Raw genomic sequence first — 20,993 nt, forward strand, 5'->3', positions numbered from 1 at the left:
CATGATCCAGAAGCGCAGACGTCTTCTCTGGGCCAAGGCTCATTTAAAACGGACTGTGGCAAAGTGGAAAACTGTTCTGTGGTCAGACGAATCAAAATTTGAAGTTCTTTATGGAAATCAGGGACGCCGTGTCATTCGGACTAAAGAGGAGAAGGACGACCCAAGTTGTTATCAGCGCTCAGTTCAGAAGCCTGCATCTCTGATGGTATGGGGTTGCATTAGTGCGTGCGGCATGAGCAGCTTACACATCTGGAAAGACACCATCAATGCTGAAAGGTATATCCAGGTTCTAGAGCAACATATGCTCCTATCCAGACGACGTCTCTTTCAGGGAAGACCTTGCATTTTCCAACATAACAACGTCAAACCACATACTGCATCAATTACAGCATCATGGCTGCATAGAAGAAGGGTCCGGGTACTGAACTGGCCAGCCTGCAGTCCAGATCTTTCACCCATAGAAAAAAAAAAAAAAAAACATTCGGTGCATCATAAAATGGAAGATACGACAAAAAAGACCCAAGACAGTTGAGCAACTAGAATCCTACATTAGACAAGAATGGGTTAACATTCCTATCCCTAAACTTGAGCAACTTGTCTCCTCAGTCCCCAGACGTTTACAGACTGTTGTAAAGAGAAAAGGGGATGTCTCACAGTAGTAAACATGGCCTTGTCCCAACTTTTTTGAGATGTGTTGTTGTCATGAAATTTAAAATCACCTAATTTTTCTCTTTAAATGATACATTTTCTCAGTTTAAACATTTGATATGTCATCTATGTTCTATTCTGAATAAAATATGGAATTTTGAAACTTCCACATCATTGCATTCTGTTTTTATTTACAATTTGTACTTTGTCCCAACTTTTTTGGAATCGGGGTTGTAGAATATTTTTGTCTCATTTGTTTAACTGGGTTCTCTTTATCTACTTTTAGGACTTGTGTGAAAATCTGATGATGTTTTAGGTAATATTTATGCAGAAATATAGAAAATTCTAAAGGGTTCACCACTGTACAAACACTGTGGCAATAAAATCCTTGTGAACAAGAAAAAAGAAAGACTGGATGTCAGTAAAAACATATTCAAAGGTGGAACAATGTAAAGTAATCAAAGAAACGTTATTATCAGCTAGAAATGAAACTAATATTACCATCTTAAAAGAAAATTATGTTAAAAGTTAATAAAGAAGTAAGGAGAAGTGTGCCTAATGTCAAGCATACATATCTAATAAAGAAAGCAAATGAAGCTGAAAATGCTGATCGAAAGTGAGATCTAAAAACACTGTACAAAATTACCAAACAGCTAGCAGTAAACATAAAAAGTACAACAACAGTGGTCAAAGTTAAAGAGGGAAAATAGCTTATTGGAGAGTACAAACATAGAAATGATGGAAAAAGCATTTTGAGGAGATACTAAATTGAGAAGGACCTGAGACAACACCAAATTTAAACAAGCAAATGGACAACAAATAATTACTTTACTACCCATTCCTGTAAAGATCCTGTGTAGAATAATGCTGGAAAGGCATGCTGAAGACCTGAAGTTCAGGGAAGAACAAGCTGGGCTTAGAATGAAAAGATCATGTACTGACCATATATTCATACTATGTAATATTATTGAACAGACACTAGAATGGAGATCTACCACCTATTTAATTTTCATCGATTTTGAAAAAGCATTTAACACTCTGCATCGAAAGATGCTATGGAAGACAGTGACATAATATGGAATTCCAACAAAATGTATTAACATCATTAAGGACATGTATGATAGATACTGTTGCACTGTCAGACATGACCCAGATAGCATTACAGTCTGCGGCTGATGTTCTAAGGTCCGCACTGGCTCTGTCTGACAGGCCAACCCTTTCCCCGGGTCAGCATCAGATGTGAGCAGAATGATACACACAGTGATAGGTTTATACACCCACGGGGCGGGACCACGCAGGCGCGCTCTTCAACAGTTTCAACAGACACCAACAATTTCTTCAACAGTTTCAACAGACACGTGTTTTTAGTGATCCGTGCCGGACCTGGCCCACATCTGTTCCAGATCCAAAAATTGTATCTGTGCCGGATACGGGGCGGAGAGCAAAAGTTATGTGGGATGGATCCATTTGCTGTATTCAGACCGGACTTTGGGGTACATCCGGTGCTGATCTGGCTCAAATCAAATTGCTATCTGGGGAAGGGAAACACTCAAAATGGTTTAATGTTACAACTGGTGTATGCCAGGGATGTATCATTTTTTTTCTATTTCTATTCCTACTTACAGTAGATTGGATAATGAAGTAAACAACTAATGACAAAAGCGGCCTAGAATAGACATTAACATCAACTCTTGAAGAGCTTGATTTTGCAGATGACATCTATCTAATGTCACATACACACCAACATATACAAACTAAAACCTACGATTTTCAACAAGAAGCAGCTAAACTTGGATTAAAAATGAATGCAAAGAAAACCAAGGTGGTAACTGTTAATCAGAGAACAGCAATGCCATGAGGTTAAATGACACTGAGTTAGAACAAGTTGAGAACTGCTAACTTTGTAGCATGCTAAGCAATAATGGTGATATCAGAACTGAAGTTAAGGTTAGGATAGGAAAAACAGCAACAGCATTTAATAAGCATACACTCTCAGAAAACAAAGTACATCATTGTACCTTTATGGCTTGTCAGTGGGGCAGTACCCTCTAAGGTGCTTAATTGTACCATTTATATACTGCTTGGGAACATATATGTACTTTTTTGACCCTAAAAAGCTACACATAGTTACCTTGAGGTCCAATAATGAGCTGTAGGGGGTATATTAGTGTAGTTTGTACCCTGGGGGACAGAAATGGACTCCTACTGTACCCCTATTTCTGACAGTGTAGTCACATTTGGAAATCTCAAAAAATATCACGTGAGACCAAAATAAAACTCTATAGAAGCAATATAAAAATGGCACTATTATATGGGAGCTAAACCTGAAAAACAAAAGCGTAGAATCAAAATTGTGGGGCTTTGAAGAAAGGTGCCTCAGAAAGATCTTGAAAATATGATAGCCACAAGTAATATCCGGTAAAGAAGTAGAGGAAGGAACTGAAGTTGGAGATATTCACACAGAAATTAAGCATAGACACTGGAGATGGCTAGGACATGTCCTGAGAATGGATAATAATAGGTATCCTAAAGTAGGACTAACACGGACACCACAAGGACAGAGAAGAAGAGGAAGACCGAAAGGAACATAAAGATGAACAGTTGTGACAGAAATGAAGTCACTGAGAATGACCTGAAAAACAGCAGGGAGAAAGGCCCGAGACAGGGGCAAGCAGAGATCAGCTGTGGAAGCCTTATGCACTGATAAAGTGTGAAGAGGATTAAGTAAGTAAGTAAGTAAACATACTTATGGTGACATATCCTTGACTTGTAAGTGACGTCAAAGCAAAATAGAAACCCAGATGTCGGCCATGTTGGTGGATATACAAATGCGGGGTCAAGCAATATTCCATTACAAAACAATCACACATGCGCAACTCTCTTTGTTTTTCCACTGCTTTAAGTGTTCTTTTAACTATGCCATATCTGTGTGCTGTATATAGTCGTGGTCACAACAGTACTCGTCACCATGGTACATTCCAATTTTTTAGAATTCCGTCTGTGATTCGGAAAGAGGGCGAGGAAACTCTGAGGCTTAATACAGAAAGGAGACGAGCATGGCTGAACAACATCGGCAGGGCTGATCTAACAGAGGCTAAAACCAAAACAACTCGCGTTTGCAGTAATCATTTTATCTCAGGTGAGATTCAAAAACTTTCTCAATAATATCATGGAAAAATTTTATTTCGTGTTGCTAGAATTGTGCTATAAAATGAATGTTCTCTTGTCGTGGTTCACTCGGTCGTTGTTATAATTTTAACATGTGTATTACCATTTTGCTTCTAGGAGCGCCAGCAAAATTATACGATAGAAACAATCCAGACTGGGCACTCATTCAGAAAATAGGCTATGTTTCGTCTATGTTTCTTCGGCAGCCAAACCAGATAGAATGCAATATCTGGGTACTCGATGGTCAGTAGAAGCGTCTTATCTTCAGAAAAGTCTGACTTTTTTCAATAATATGGGTCAAAACCACACATATCTATCTTCTCTTTGTATCAAATCTTCGCTCGACCGTTCAAATCGTGGTAATCCTGAGAAAATTCAGCATTGTTTACAGACACACTTTCAGCGGCTGCCATCCTAGTTGCTTTGTATATCCTCCATCATGGCGGATGCTCATGACGTAGCATATTTTGATCACGTGGTTGCAAGTCATCTATACATGCATTTAATTGATTGTTTCTTAAAAGTCTTTTTAGATATTGAAAGGTGTGTTTATAGGTATTTTATAAATAACAATCATTAATTTTAATATTCACTCATTAACTCCATTCAATAATCCAATAATTCATCATATCATATCATCATATGGTTGTCAGTGCATTAAAATTTTGCTTATTTATGTTAAAATTTTCCTTGTGCACTACAGAGCTTGCTATTTTATTAGAATTTTCAATCCATGCAGCATTACTGCTTGATGTCATACATGTGCTAATCCCCTAATCATTCAACTTCTGAGCCATATGTGTCTGCTTGTCTTGGTGCGTATGTTTACTATTGCTGTAGTAGAATCACTGGATGCCTTTAAGTAACGTGCTGAAATGCTAGTATGCAACAATCAAAACATATCAAAAATGTGATTTTCCCCTGGTAAATTGGGCTTAATGAATCAGGATTTTTGTTAGAGAAAGTCATTAAGTACAAACCATAAACACACTAAGTTTCTCCAGTGGCAGTGTTTGAGGAAGAAATGTAAGAGATTACTGCATATGGACCATCTGTTGCCAAGGATAATCACTATGAGAAATAGACAAATGCTCACAAAATGTATTTATAATTTTCAAAAACCTTGTGCCAATTTGTGAGGCTAGTGGAACTGTGGAGATGCAGCTTGGCTACTTCTCATGCAGCCGCAGCCTCTCGTCCAGGCAGCGTATCGACTGAACCGACAGGAAAAGAGAGAAAGGGAGAGAAAGGGAGGGCGATAGCTGCTGAAAAATTCATGCCTCTGCCAGCTCTGTCTATTCGCCGCTCAGCAGGGGCCCGCCTTTGATACTTCACACTCATGGAAAAAAAAATGCAAATTATTTTTTCACTGCATAACATGGAGGGAGTATATCCCAAGCAAGTGATAGAAATCTTCTGCCAAAACAACACGAAACAGCCACTAGTCCCAGGAACTCGCAGCCCTTTTTAGTAGGGGTGGCATTAACAGGGCAGCAGTTCACCATATTTTTCAGATTCATGCACACCATCCATATGTTTTCATTACGTACACAATAGACTACAGCCTTTACTCAAAGCCCAGGTCTTCAGCCTTGCCAGTGTTGACATTAATAACAATCTAATATTTCTCTGCTGCAACACTGTGACCGAAATGGTCGATAATCTTATTCATTAGTGTAAACACACTCAGTAAATATGCTTACATATCTGCTTCAAATTCATATAACCATTTCTGAATTTGGGAACGGGAATATTAAAAGCAATATATTGTGAGTGAGAAGGGTGATGTTGTTGTGGGCAGCTGGAGGGGAAATATTGGCTTTGACAGGTAGCACACCAGGGGGCCAACACACTAACACTGGGATCTATTCTCTGAGCCTGGCTTGGTTTCAGGAATGCTGATTAGATATGCTCTGACATATCGGCTATGTCAGGGAGTAATCCACCAATGCGGTCAAAAACCCAACCTTCCCCTCTTGCTTCTTAACCACCATCTACTGCAGTCACCACCGGTGTTGCTCCTTCATGTGTGCTTTGTTTGGTGGATAAGTTTTGTGTATCTTGTAGTTTGTAATTCATTTGCACATTGCTAACCTTTATGATAGGTGAATGAACATCTCTAAATAATTGGCTGAGCAGTTGTGTTAGAGGGCTGGTATAAGTTGTGGGGGAGGAATAAGGCATGCTGGGATATGGGGTGGGGTGTAGTGATGTCTTAGTGAGGTTGGTGTGTGTGTGTGTGTGTGTGTGTGTGTGTGTGCGCGCGCGTGTGTGTGAGGAGAAGAACAAGAGTGTGTAATAATGTGTTTGCCTTTGTGGATGCCCACATCAGCCAATTATGAGGCGACATCTGGGTTAGCTGACAACTCACTGCAGATGAGGGCAAAGTGTGTGTGTGTGTGTGTGTGTGTGTGTGTTCTGGCAGCAGAGATGCATTTAGGAGAACAGATTTGAGCTCTGAATTCACAGCAGGGTGGAGGATAGCACTGACACACAACACACATGTGGCAGTCACTGCCTCCACTCACGTATAAGACAATAGACACAGAAGTGTTAACACATATGAATGGAAATAAACTGTTATTGATTTATTTTATCCAATTTATAAGATGTTACGCTACATACTGGGCCAGTAGTTTTGGAAACATGCATAGTTCCACAGTAAATGGGTTTAAATTGAACATGTTCCATTTCTTTTGCCTAAACATATCATTTTCAGAGTACTACATATCATTGATCCAGTATTCTGGTACTATTGTTCTTTAATGTCCATCTGAGGTTTTAATGGATTGTGTGTAAGTTCATATATGTATATATAAGCTCTTTGATGTTGCATGGTATGGTGGTTCTTTGGCAGCTTGATTGGCTTTCACTGTCAGTGGGGTATGTAGCAGATGAATGGCACAGATTCCCCAAGGCTGTGTTGCTCATGCTGAGGTTTGTGACATACATTAGCTTTGAGAAATGGCCTCCCATAGTGGGCCGTCACACTCACAGAGAAACAGCATGAATGCTCCAGTCACTGCACACACACATTGTACACATGTATGTGTGTGGCTCATTGGGTTACATTCAGCTTCTGGGGACTACTTACATTACTGTATTCATATATGATCTTCTTCTGTTTTGTTCTATCCTCTTAATAGGCTGTATATTTGAATAAATAAAAATTTCATCACACAATCAAAGGTAATGGAGTCATTAATCCAAAGTCTTTATGCATAACATGATTGATAGTCTATTAGAAAAGTAAATTCAAACCTGGACTTTGTTCTGATAACAATATAACTATGCAATAACTAATTTTTATATATATATATATATATATATATATATATATATATATATATATATATATATATATATATATATATATATACACTAACTTGACAAATGAGAACATTCATCTGTCACAGTCACTTTTTAAATAGCTGATATATAGGTAAAACAACACCTAATCTGAAATTCTGATCTCAAAGCATAGATCACAACAAGAAAATGCCACATTAAGTTTCCACTACGATCTATAAAGAAAAAGATGTATGGGCATGGGTCACGTTCCACTGTTGTTAGATATTAAGGATTAAACCAGACCAACCAACCAACCATTATCTGTAGCCGCTTATCCTGTACAGAGTCACGGGCAAGCTGGAGCCTATCCCAGCTGACTATGGGCGAGAGGCGGGGTACACCCTGGACAAGTCACCAGATCATCGCAGGGCTGACACATAGAGACACACAACCATTCATACTCAAATTCACACCTACGGTCAATTTAGACCTGTAAAATACCTGTTTGCAAAAGCATCAGGTTCTTTTCATAAACAAGTGGCACCTCATCCTTTTCCAGTTAAACAGGAAGTGTCAGAGTGAGGGGGAGGGGAGATAGAAACACTGATGACTGGTTTCAGGCCCCTGGGGAGGAACTAGTGTAATGGTCTGGACTAGGATTCACACCAATATATTACTCCACTGAGACTAGATGGAGTGCACTATAATCATCATTCTTTATCTGAAGCATATCTAGCTGATACGACAGTAGCACACAGCCCTTGGAAGAATGTGAGTGATCAGGTTCTGCTTTGGCCAACCTTCTCTGATGACCTCTAAACCCTCGGTGTGCTTGTGATGCTCTCCTATCACAACATTACACAAATGTACATTCAGAGGCTCATTGACTCTCGGCAACAGAAGGATTGAGCTACGGAGAAATACGCACACAAAACTGTCCATGGTTTTATTAATAACTTTTTCAATCCTAAGGTCTGTGCGTCTTTTCCTGTTGTTTTTGTACTGTATGGATAGTGTTTTCATTGTTATTTATGTAAGTTTGGAACTTTAGTCCAGTAATAAGTGCTGCACTTTAAATTCAGTTGTATCAGTGTATATTTAAAGCAGTTTGGATTTCATTTTGGCTTGTTATGAGCAGTGATACATTGTTGTTGTTGTTGTTCAGAAAATCTTTTTCTTATCTCTACTTCTGACAAACAGTGACACTGGTTGAAGTTAATACAGACTTAGATGAGACACCAGCTTCCAAAGCTATTTTTCCCATAGTCTTCTGCTTCTTTGTTGAACCTGATTGAAATGTGTGTGTGTATTTTCTCATTCAAAGGTGAGAGGATTTGACTGTGTCTCAGAATGGTTTGGAAAATCCAACTTGTTCCTAGACACTAAAATAATTAATCCCCCTGGTGTTTGCTCTTCTTTCACCCTTTCAGTGCTTTTCATAAAGGCTTACCAGACTGCCGGAGCCTGGACGAAGAGCAGAGGAAATAAAAGTCAGCGAGCGAGTGAGAGACTCATCAGGGATAAGGGTGTCTTAATGTGGACTCACCCCCAATCCCTACCCCACATGCTCCTGAGACCATGAAACATCCGCCTTTGATGATAACGAAAAGATAATTTGGCTGGTTTCATTTCCTTTTCAATTATGCTCTAAGGATTGTGTTGTGCCATGATTACCATTTTCATGGCTAAAATGTATAAAGAGAACATTCAGAGTCATAGATAAGAATGTGGTCAAGCCATCCATGACTCAGTCAGCAAAACTTTCACTTTTCAGATAGGTGTGTGTGTGTGTGTGTGTGTGTGTGTGTGTGTGTGTGTGTGTAAACAAAATATACAATATTTTACTATATGTAAAGTGGTAGTAAAAATCGTAGATCAGTTTTCAGAGGCAGTTCAAGCAGACATCCTTCAACAACAATGCTACGGAAGGTGTAGGAGGTGAAACCGGTGGATATACACAATTTGTAAAATGTAACATTAATTCCATGAGTTATTTCTCACTTCGTTGCTGTCACTCACTTCGTTGTTAATCCAATCAGAAATGTCATTAATGTTATGTTCCTTATGCCACTGGAAAAGAGAAATCCTCCATTTTTATGGTGCTTAACAAAAGTGTTCAACAAAACGGTTTTCCTAATAGTACTGTTGATCTCTTGCAGGAGGTGCAATAAACAGACAGTGAATTGATGCATGCAGAGTGATGGGTATCAAAAATGTCATTTCATATATAAATATATCTTTACCCACATTACATGTTATAGTACCTTAATGATTTTTTTTGACAAATCATTTACCAATAGAAAATTACCAAATAGAAAATTAGTGGAGCTTAAATAAAAAAGGAAGCAGTCTCTGCATCATCTTGGAGGATTTTTAAGTTTTGTATAAATTAAATTGTTTATCTAGTAAATGATCATCTTTTCTTAACAGATTGATAAGTAAGCACCAAAGGAATAGGTGTCTATTATAATAAGACTATATTTAAAATATAAATAAATATTACAATTATCTGTGTATCAACTACAAAAATACATTTTATTGACATATTGTTGCATGTTGTGTCCCAAATGTCTCCTTTGGATAACTTTTAAGTTATTAAAGGAATAATCCTTAAAGTGGAAAGTTTGATGAAGTGCCTATGGGAACTTCCAAGCAGGTGTGTCTCAGTTGGGTTGAAGATCACTCAAGTACAAAAGAGTTTTTAAATACAGGAAGGCTATGGGCCAGGACCATGACTATACAGAAACAGCAGCTCAATTTCCACAGCAAGACTTCATATGGACTACAGTAAAGTATGGATGAATATTAACTAATCCTCTGGTAAAGGCTGCAGACACTCCTGAAAAACTCACTGCAAAGCCATTGACCATCTTGTTTATAATCTTAGTATTAGCTATAGGAGGGTAGTTTATTATCGTGTCTCCCTTGAGTGTGCAATAATACCAGCTCTAATATAATGAGGATTCAGTCCATTTTGAAGAGCTGGAGGACAATCAAATCTCAACCCCAGCTATACATAGACTGAAATTTAACTTTAACTTAAAGTAATTATACAAATAATATGCCTTACATGATTATGTGTAAGGTTAAATAATGTTGTCTACATTGTTTTTAGATGTTATTTATTTATTTGTATGTAACAGTTTACATTAATTGCACATCATAATTGTTTTACATGTTTTGTATAATATGATCCAATATTTTTTTAAATGTATAATTAATCCCTATTTAGTGCATGATACTGTATTTGGGGACAAGTAATGATGCCCCAAATAGCTTCATAGTATTACTTTGCCATAAGCTACAATTAAACTTCAGACAGAATATAGTCTATGACATTGAACCTATGACCTTAGGGTGGGTGAATTATGATTAACCCGTTATATACATGCTTTGATTTATAACCGTTACAACATTTTGTATAACTGACTAAATATTCTGTATATTATAAACAGACAAAAACTGAAAAATGAATACCACAGACAGAATATCAATGAGGGTAAATATGTTGCTGTATGCTTCATGTATACTGTATATATAATGGTTTGTTACTAGACCATGCCCCTTGATTTTTGGCACAGCATGTGTCCACACCAGATGACTTAATTACATTCTATTCAGCGATGCTCTGCAAATGAGTACATGGCCACCACTGTGAGCTGCTAATAATAAACAGTGGGCAGCAGGACCAGCACAGCCAATGAAGGCTCTGAGATATGAACATCTTATTCTGGAGCACTCATGTTTTTCCACTGGTTATATTTAGTAACAAGTAGCAGAACGGAGGTGAGTTGAAGAAACCATGCAGATAACAATGTATTGTTATATTTGGTTAGCTTTCCCTGAGTTATAAAAATGTTCAAATAAAGTTTATAAGAGCACATTTCTAATGATTTCTACCATGAAATAAAAGCTGATTCTTAATTATAATTTTGATATAACCATAGTAATTCATTTATTATGCATAATTCCAATTAATTTACATTGAGAACTTCTTTTCTGCAGTTTTATTCGCAAACTAAAACTGGACATCTAACCTGCTTTTACTGGTACCTTATGCCTTGACACTTTCTTTATATATTACAATGTAATAACTGTAGAGCTCATCACCTCAGTAAGTCAGATTTATATAATTTTTCCAGGTTTGTTTATTCAGAAATAAATGATCAGAGACACAAAGTGAAACACGATAGCTAAAGAATGATGGCTTCCATGTAGCCTGTAGGTGAAAAATGAAAAGGGAGCATCAGGATTCAGTTATATAATCTTATAGGTACACCAGTATAGGGCAAAATGGATATATAGTATACCAGTGTATATAGAGCAAACTGTCAAAAATAAAAATAAAAAAATCTACATATATTCTTGATATAGTAAGTAGTAAAATACAAAAGATATGCACAAAATACAGTTTAGATTTAAATGACAAACAATTATATTTACTTCCATTTAAATGATTCATACAGCTTTGTCATTAATGTTATACCAATGATGTTCATATGACATCATACTAATATAAAATACAAGAAAAACAACATTACTGTGTGCATAACACTATAGGTTTAATTGATATGTCAGTATATAGCCGATATCTGATTATAATATGTGAATCTTTTTGTTTCACACTGGAGCTCTCTCCATCTGATTTACAGCTCAAACCCAGTCCTGTCTCACTGTAGTGCCTGCTTCATTTCTATAAGAGCCAGTGTGCCATTTCCTTAATTGCCATTTTGAAAGTCGAGCCAAATAAACGTCCCTTTCATCCAGTTTGACAAACCCAACATGTTTTAAGGAGCAATATAAAATTAGATATTTCAATTATTTTGCTATATTATGAAAAAACAGACTATAGAATTCACATATCCAATGATGTTTATATTTAGATTGTTATTTGTTAAATATACATATTATTAAATTCAAGTATGTAATTTTTACTCTGCGATGAAATTCTGACAGATGGATACACAATAAAACAGACCCTTCAGATGATTGTATGTGCTGTTTGTCTCATGTCTAATCCGCTCCAGTTCTTTCGAGTATATGGAGCTCTGTTGTGTGGCTTTGCTGCCCCCTTGCGGTGAATATAGTTTATTACAAGTTTTAAAATGTGAATGGGTGGAGTAAATCTGATCCCTGAACCTGACAAACAGAACAGCGTTGTTTACTTTAAAAAGATTGTAGGATACTTCATAATTTCCATATACATACAATGTTGTCTTTATATTAATCTCTATTAACATGTGTTTGTTTTGTTTCTAACAGCTCCTAGTGTGTAATAAAGAGGAAACTCGTCTCGGTGAAACCGGCGTTTCCTTCATTACCATTAGGTTTGCGACAGGGGGCGCTGTTTCTGTACCTTACTGACATGGCTAGTTTAATATCAGGCCTTGGTCGGTCAGTGTCACTCTGTTAGGATGGAAGAAGACCCGGAGTCCAGAGCAGTGACTACAGTGAACAGGAGCAGTAAAAGTCCCACACTGGAGGATTTGGGCCTCTCACACTCTGCTCTGGCTTATGACAACAAGTTTGTGTGCTCTCCTCCAGGAATGCTTATGTTGGGAGAAATAGTAAGTAGATTTTATGACATTATTCTGCATTATAGTTAGAATTAAAAAAAAAAAGTTTACACAACAAACATGTAAATAAATTCAGGTAGTGTGTAAGTATGAAGATGGCATGTGTGGCTACTGTACCTGTTACATGATGCACAATTTACTTCTTCACATCTTTATAATGATGTGCGATAATTAGTACAGTCAAAATACACATCAAATGTAATAAATAAATCAATTATTAGATAACTGATAATGCATAGCTGAAATCCAAGGATCATTTGAACAGTTTTCCTGTATGACCTTGTTTTCATCTGGAAAATGAAACTGACTGAAATCCTACATTAGTCGTTTTGTAGGCTATTTTCAGCTTACACACTGTAGTGAAATGTTAAGTCTATACCTTCGTAATATAAATAAAGACTTTATAATGAAACTAACTCTGTTCAGCCTGTGCCTGAAGAATTTCAACACAAAAAATGAGCCACAACACACAAATTCCACAGAGGAGAGGAAGTGGACGAACCAAAACAGTTTAGTCAACCGACTCTTCCTCTCGCCCTTATTGTTCGTTTTCCTTCCACAATCCATCCTGAATTGCATCCAAGCATTCAGGCAACGTTTAATCTTCAGTTAGGCCTATCTGCTGAGTGCAAAACCACTTTTCCTCTGACACCAAGCCTTCAGTGAAAAATTATTTGTTCATTCTAACAGGAAGGGTTGCTGGGAGTGCACAGGGAAATACAGAGACTGTGTCCCTTACGGCTTACAGCAATAAAAACTACATCTGTACATGCACTACTCATGTTATTTCATTTGGTGGCACTTTTCTTCATGCAGTTGATTGCTCTGAGAATTAGTCTCGTATTAGAAGAACAACAACAACAAGGCGGCTTTATTTGTCATATATATATATATCACACACACATCACAGTGAAAATCTTTTTTCCACATATCTCAGCTTGTTAGGTCAAAGCACAGGCTTAGCCATGATATGGTGCCCCTGAAGTAGATACACTATCAGAAATAGGGGTACAGTAGGAGTCCGTTTCTGTCCCCCAAGGTACAGTCTACAATAATGTAATCCCTAGGGCTTGTTATTGGACCTCAAGGTAACTATGTGTACCTTTTTAGGGCCAAAAAGGTACATATATTTTCCCAAGCAGTATATAAGGGCCACAAATACTGCCAAAAGGTACTGTACAATAATGTACTTTATTTGCTGAGAATGTAGGGATAAGGGCCTGACTTAAGGGTCCAGCAGTGGCATCTTGGCAGTGCTGGGGCTTTAACCCTCCACCTTCTGATCAGTAACCTAGAACCTTAAGCATTGAGCCACCACTGCCCTCATATTTGGTGCATGTCTGCATTTGATCAAGTGGCACATTTGAAGGTTGAAAATTTCATAAATCATATGATGTGCTTTTCATATCACAACCAGCCTTATGTCATGCAGCTAAGGTCTTCTCATATTTATAGCCTCAAAAATTTGTTTTCAGGTTTGTGGACTGCTTGTGTGGACTCTTCTAGGCGGGACTGATTATTTGCAGGTGCCAGCACTGGGCTGGGTGATGTTTGTGTCAGTGGTTTGCTGGGTGCTGACTGTCTGCCTTCTTCTACTGCACCTGACCACTGCTCACACAAAGATCCCGCAAGTCCCATGGTCAACTCTGGTGAGTGGAGTAAACTCAAATAACAAAGCCGCGTGCTATTATAGGCCAGCAAAAAGATCTCGTACTATCTTTCAGCGGTGTCCAGTGATTGTATCAGCCCAGGATAATATGTAGCATATCCTATAGAATATGAAATTAAGTTTTAAATCCCACTGTGTTTCACAGGGACTGTGCTTCAATAGCAGTGCCACTATTCTGTACATGACAGCTGCAGTGATTAATTCTACATCTGTACCACAAGCCATTAGGGGGCGCTATTACTACATCAGCTGGATTGCTTCCACGGTAAGAAGAAAAGTATCATTTCCTCTTGAGAGCTTAATTAGTCTGGAATGAGTTCCATTACCACACTTCAACAAAATGCTACATGTACTGTAAACACTTCTTGTTTCAATTACAACCCCATTTCCAGAAAAGTTGGGATATTTTCCAAAATGCAATATAAACAAAAATATGTGATTTGTTAATTTATGTGAACCTTTATTTAACTGACAAAAATACAAAGAAAAGATATTCAATAGTTTTACTGACCAACTTAATTGTATTTTGTAAATATAAACAAAGTTAGAATTTTATGCCTGCAAAACACAAAAAAAAGTTGGGACAATAAATACGACTGAAAAGCTTCTAGGATATTCAAGTAACACCATTTTGTAAGATTCCACAATAAGCAGGTTAATTGGTAACAGGTGAGGGTATCATGAGCATGCACCAAAGGCTCAGCCTTTTGTGCCAAAATTCATGAGATAATTGTTATTCAATTCTAAAAGAATATTTCTCAACACAAGATTTTAGCTCTTTCAAAATCTACAGTACATAATGTGAAAAGATTCAGGCAATTCAGAGACATCTCAGTGCATAAAGGGCAAGGTCAGAAACCACTGTTGAATGTATGTGACCTTTGAGTCCTCAGGTGGCACTGCCTGAGAAATCGTCATGCTAATGTGACAAACATAGCCACATGGGTCCAGGACACGGGCGATTGCTCTAAGACAACGAGGGAGGCTCAGCCTCCTCTAAAAATGCCCTTATAACTTTAATGTGTGCGTGAGTTTCTCCCCCTCATGACAGCGCGATGCAGCGCAGCCTCAGTGGACTTCAATGGCATTTGGGAGCTCTGCGCTTTTCAATCTCAAAATGCAAGATGATTATTGGACAAATACTGCGAAAACGCCCGCCTATGGACTCCCACGGACTCCCAGCCTCAGTGGACTTCAATGGCATTTGGGAGCTCTGCGCTTTTCAATCTCAAAATGCAAGACGATTATTGGACAAATACTGCGAAAACGCCTGCCTACGGACTCCGAGCCTCACATGGGAGGGACATAGCAGTTTCCGCAAGGAGACTGCTGATTGGTGAAAGCGGCCGGATATTTTCTTTGATTGACAGCTCGTTTCAACTATTGAGGTATTTCACTCACGTGACCAAGTCATGTGATGCTGCCATTTTGGACGGCACGGCTCGAATCAGTTTGAATGCGAGGAAGGCGACAAACGAAAAACATAAAAGAAAAAGGAGCGAGATGCAGAAAACACCTTCACTATCCAGCGCCGTAGGGCATTTACAGGGCGAGCAGAGGGAGAGGTATTTGCAAAAATTGAGGTTAGCAGGCTTAGAGAACGACGTTTACCTGCTTCCACCAGGATTGTTCACTGACGTACGGAAGTACACGAAGCCCTCGTCTTTACCTGACTTCGGCCCACATGATCTGTATACCTATGTCGTTAAAAACCCATCGCCATACACAGGTATTGATCTGAAAGCGTATAAGAGTTTGGATGCCTGCAAATATTTTGTGTCAGGCTGGGTAACATGCCTACATCAGTGGGTCGTCCCTGGAGCCGGTGGTCGCCATCTGATTACAGCTAAGGTTTGTTCACATTTTCATTTACTTTCGGTCCTCAGGATAAACAAAATGTTATTAAATGGTCATTGAAATAACTTCTTAGTCTGTTGAGACATGGCCCGTTATAAATTTGCTGTTACCAGGCAATGACCAAGAACTGTATTATTAGGGTCGGTGTCTGTGTTGTAGCAGTGTATTAGCAACTAGCTGTTAGCACTAGCTAATGTCAACAACATCGTAGCTAGTATGTTACTGTAGCAATATTTACGTTCAGTCATTTGGATGACTGTTAAAACCTTTTAGTCTCAAGTTTTTCCTTTACTGGATTTACTAGTTTACTGAGCCATCGCGCGCTCGCCGGCCAAGCCGGGAGCCATCGCGCGCTCGCCGGCCAAGCCGGGAGCCAGCGCGCGCTCGCCGGCCAAGCCGGGAGCCAGCGCGCGCTCGCCGGCCAAGCCGGGAGCCAGCGTGCGCTAGCTCAGTAAACTAGTAAATCCAGTAAAGGAAAAACTTGAGACTGAAAGGTTTTAACAGTCATCCAAATGACTGAACGTAAATATTGCTACAGTAACATACCAGCTACTGTTGTTGACATTAGCTAGCTTGCCGTCCAAAATGGTGGACACCGGGGCGTCACGTGACCCTGTGACGTCAGGTGAAATACCTCAATAGACAGGCAGCGGTGAATTTCAGTTCAGTCCCATGCGGATTCGCAAGTGCTGTGGTGTATTGTAAGAGATCAGCTTACATTTCGGTTTCATTCATTACATACGGTTTCTACCAGCTTTTTTAGTTTGTATATATTTTCATTGTAAATAAAGTGTAAATATAGTGTTGTCAAGTTTGCTATCTTAGTTCCAGAAATTTCGTTTATTTGAGTGACTGAACTTGAGGGGGCTAGTCAGCTAGCAAGAAAGCTGCGCACGGATGCCAAGCATTGCTGATTTAATTTTGGCGAAGCCATTTGCCAGTCTTCCTTTCGAGGAAAAAATTAAAATTAAAGAGACCAATGCCTCAAATTGACTTGGTGAAAAAGGTAGGGAATAATACTCGTTCCTTTCAGCTCTCCTGGTACAAAAAAGTGAATTGGCTAACAGTAAGTGACCCACATCAACAACAGTAAATAGGCTACTTTAGTAATATGTCATGGATGGACCAAAAATATAGAATCTATTTAAAATGTTTATGCTGAGTATATTATATTGGAATATATATTTTTCTGGATATGAATTAAACACAGCTACAATTTGGAAAACATTTTTAAACAAAAACACAGCCGAGAACATTTCACACTACAGACCTGGATTAAAAGTGAAGGGTTATCAAAATTGTCAATAAAACATTTCTCAGTCAAAATAAGTAAAATATAGGGAAAGTGTCATTGAATGAAATGTGTGCCACCCAGCTCTATGTTTGGCTCCCCAAGGTCAGTGCTTGTGCCTATTCCAGAACACTCTGCTGTTACTGCTGAGGTTCCTGACAAAGAGCTGCTTTCAGTAATGATCAATTTTTAAACAACATGCCACAATTTTAAAATATAAAATGTTAAAATATACCCCCCCCACACACACACACCATCATGTATATTGGACAGTAGGCTAATGGGCCAAAAGAACCTGTTATTTCACAGTTTGTGACACTGCCAACAATCAGCCAGATCAGAGGCAAGAGTATGGGCAAAATTGATGTTTTTTCTTTTAAAATCTGGAAATATCGTAACTGACCAGCCTCCCCTGTTTGAAAGACTACTAGCCGCCACTGGTTCAGGAGTACTTCAGAAAACTGTTGTCACTTAACACAGTCCACCGCTGCATCCAGAAATGCAACTTGAAACTGTATTACGCAAGGAGGAAGCCATTCATCAATTCTATGCAGAAACAATGTTGATTTCTCTGGGCCCGAACTCATCTCAGATGGACAGAAAGACAGAGGAAATGTGTGCAGTGGTCAGATGAGTCCACATTTCAGCTTGTTTTCAGGAAAACCGGATGTAGGAGTTCGCTGTGCCAAAGGTGAACATGACCATCCAGTTTGTTATCAGAGGAAGGTGCAAAAGCCAGCAACTCTGATAGTATGGGGGCATCAGTGCCCATGACATGGGTGAGTTGTATGTATGTGAAGGTACCAATGATCTCTTGGGGCATATATTGGGATTTTAGCGAGATATATTCATAAAGGCAACATACAGTGCAATGCAATAATGAGTACACCCTCTTTGAAAAGTAACATTTCACACAATATGACAAGGAACACAAAGATATATTTCCAAAATGTTCCCAGACTAAGTTAAACACAGGTTCTGTTGAGCTTTTGAACTCAAAACAAAGGCTAATAATATAACTTAAATGATTTTTATTTCAGTTTTAGTGAAATTTGTGTGGTGCAGAAATGAGTACACCCCACTGAAGGGCTCTGAGTAAAGCAACTTTTTAGGCTACCAATGTGGACCTGAACAAACAATTAACCACAGGTGAGTCTAATTAGTCATTACACAGGTGTTAATTAGGCAGTTGGCTACAAAAGGCTGTTACCTAAAGCAAACCACCCTTTCCCATTTCCTGCTGTCAGCAATGGCACCTCATGGCCAGGAAATGTCTCTGGATCTGAGAAAGCGGATTATTGCTTTACACAAGAGAGGTGAGGGCTACAAGAAGATCAGTAAAGCCTTACTTATCAGTAAGAACACGGTTGCAAAAGTGATCCAAAAATTCAAGACAGATGGAACTGCAGCCAAAGTACAGAGACGTACAGGCCGGCCAAGAAAATTAACACCCAGGCAGGAGCGGCTTGTAATGAGAAAAGTTGAGGAAAATCGGCATGCAAGTGCACAACAGGTATCTAAGGAAGTAGAGACTGAAATTGGAGTGAATGTGTCACGTGACACAATATGCCGTACAGTGCAGCGGAATGGCATGCATGGGTGTCGTCCCCGAAGGAAGCCTCTCCTAAAGCCCAGTCACAAAAAAGCCTGTCTAGAGTTCGCCAGGGCACATGCTGAAAAGGATGAAGGCTACTGGGACTCTATACTCTGGAGTGATGAGACCAAAATCAATCTTTTTGGAACTGATGGCTTCAAAACAGTCTGGCGTCGCAAGGGTGAGGAGTACAAGGAAAAATGCATGGTGCCCACAGTGAAACATGGAGGGGGTAGTGTGCTTATGTGGGGTTGCATGAGTGCTGCGGGTGTTGGAGAACTGCATTTCATTGATGGCATCATGAATTCTCAAATGTACTGCTCTATACTGAAAGCTAAGATGCTTCCATCACTTCGGGCCGTTGGTCGTCGTGCCATTTTTCAACATGACAATGACCCAAAACACACATCTAAGGCCACTGCTGACTTTCTGAAGAGGAACAGGGTGAGAGTGATTCCATGGCCAAGTATGTCACCTGATCTGAACCCTATAGAGCATCTTTGGGGAATACTGAAGAGGCAGGTTGAGCATCACTCTCCATCCAACATCCAGGCTCTGAAAGATGTCATCCTTGAAGAATGGAAAAAGATTGATGTAGCCAAATGTTGTCAACTTGTGCACTCCATGCCAAGGAGACTTGGGGCTGTCATTGCAAATAATGGAGGCCATACAAAGTACTAAATGTACTGGATGTAATTGAGTTTGTTGTGGGGTGTACTCACTTTTGCTCCACCCCACTTTCACGGAAACAGAAAAATATGTAATTTAAGGCATCTTTTCACCTTTCTGCTTGAGTTATAATGTAAGAACATAGTGCAATAAACATCATCAAGGAACTGTTTGGGACATATTGTTTGTGTTCATTTTAATACTGTGAAAAATGTCGTTTTTCAGGGGGGGTGTCTCATTATTGCATTGCACTGTATCTTCCCAGGAAGTCCATGCTTATTTGAGGCAATGCCAGGCCTCATTCTGCATGGACTACAACAGCATGATTTTGTAGACACAGAGTGCATGTGCTTGACTGGCCTGCTGCCAGTCCAGATCTGTCTCCTATTGAGAATGTATGGCACATCATGAAGATGAGAATCAGACAATGGTGACCACGGACTGTTGAGCAGCTAAAGTCTTGTATCGAGCAAAAATGGACAAAAATTCCAGTTGCAAAACTGCAACAATTAGTATCCTCAGTTCCCATACAATTAAAAAGTGTTATTAAAGGAAAGGTGATGTTTACAATTGTAATAAGGCCTCTATCCCAATTTTTTTGAGTATGTTGCAAGCATCAAATTCTAACATTGTTTATATTTACAAAATACAATTAAAGTTGGTCAGTAAAACTACTGAAAATCTTTTCTTTGTACTTTTGTCAGTTAAATAAAGGTTCATACGAATTAACAAATCACATTTTTGTTATTGCATTTTGGAAAAAATATCCCAACTTTTCTGGAAATGGGGTTGTATTTTATAGACACAAGAAATAAACATATAAGAGACAAGGACTCAGTGTCCCGACACTGATAGTAAAACATGAGAACATTGATCTCCTGGGGACAATTTGCCTGGTCCCACAAATACTGTATTGTAACTTGGAAGATAATAGGGGCTTAAAAACATCCTTCAAATAAATATGACCCATACTGATTTCAAAATAACCTTCTCCTCTTTTCAGGTATTTGCCTTCTTAGTCGTGCTTTGTTATGCAGCAAATTCATATGTGAGCTACAAATCCTGGAGGTCAAAAAGTGATGATTCCTAAACAAAATGACTGGAATTACATACGATTTACAAAATTATCTTTAACCTGATGACTTGCTAAGGGCTTTTTATATTCTCATGTACTTGCGCATCAATGTTAAATGGTTTGTTTGACATGAAAAATGTCAGTGTTTTTTTTCC

At 38.8% G+C, this 20,993-nt stretch overlaps 1 protein-coding gene across 1 annotated transcript; it reads left to right on the plus strand.

Annotated features, from left to right (window-relative positions):
- Window positions 1-12,521: 12,521 nt before the first annotated feature.
- cmtm8b (CKLF-like MARVEL transmembrane domain containing 8b) lies at window positions 12,522-20,974 on the plus strand. The gene is made up of 4 exons (XM_060922085.1): window positions 12,522-12,674; window positions 14,159-14,332; window positions 14,498-14,617; window positions 20,767-20,974. The coding sequence occupies exons 1-4, from the start codon at window positions 12,522-12,524 to the stop codon at window positions 20,851-20,853; spliced, it is 534 nt and encodes a 177-aa protein (XP_060778068.1). The 3' UTR covers window positions 20,854-20,974.
- The last annotated feature ends 19 nt before the right edge of the window (window positions 20,975-20,993 follow it).

The sequence above is a fragment of the Neoarius graeffei genome, chromosome 5, assembly GCF_027579695.1.
Source record: "Neoarius graeffei isolate fNeoGra1 chromosome 5, fNeoGra1.pri, whole genome shotgun sequence".
Lineage (NCBI taxonomy): Eukaryota > Metazoa > Chordata > Actinopteri > Siluriformes > Ariidae > Neoarius > Neoarius graeffei.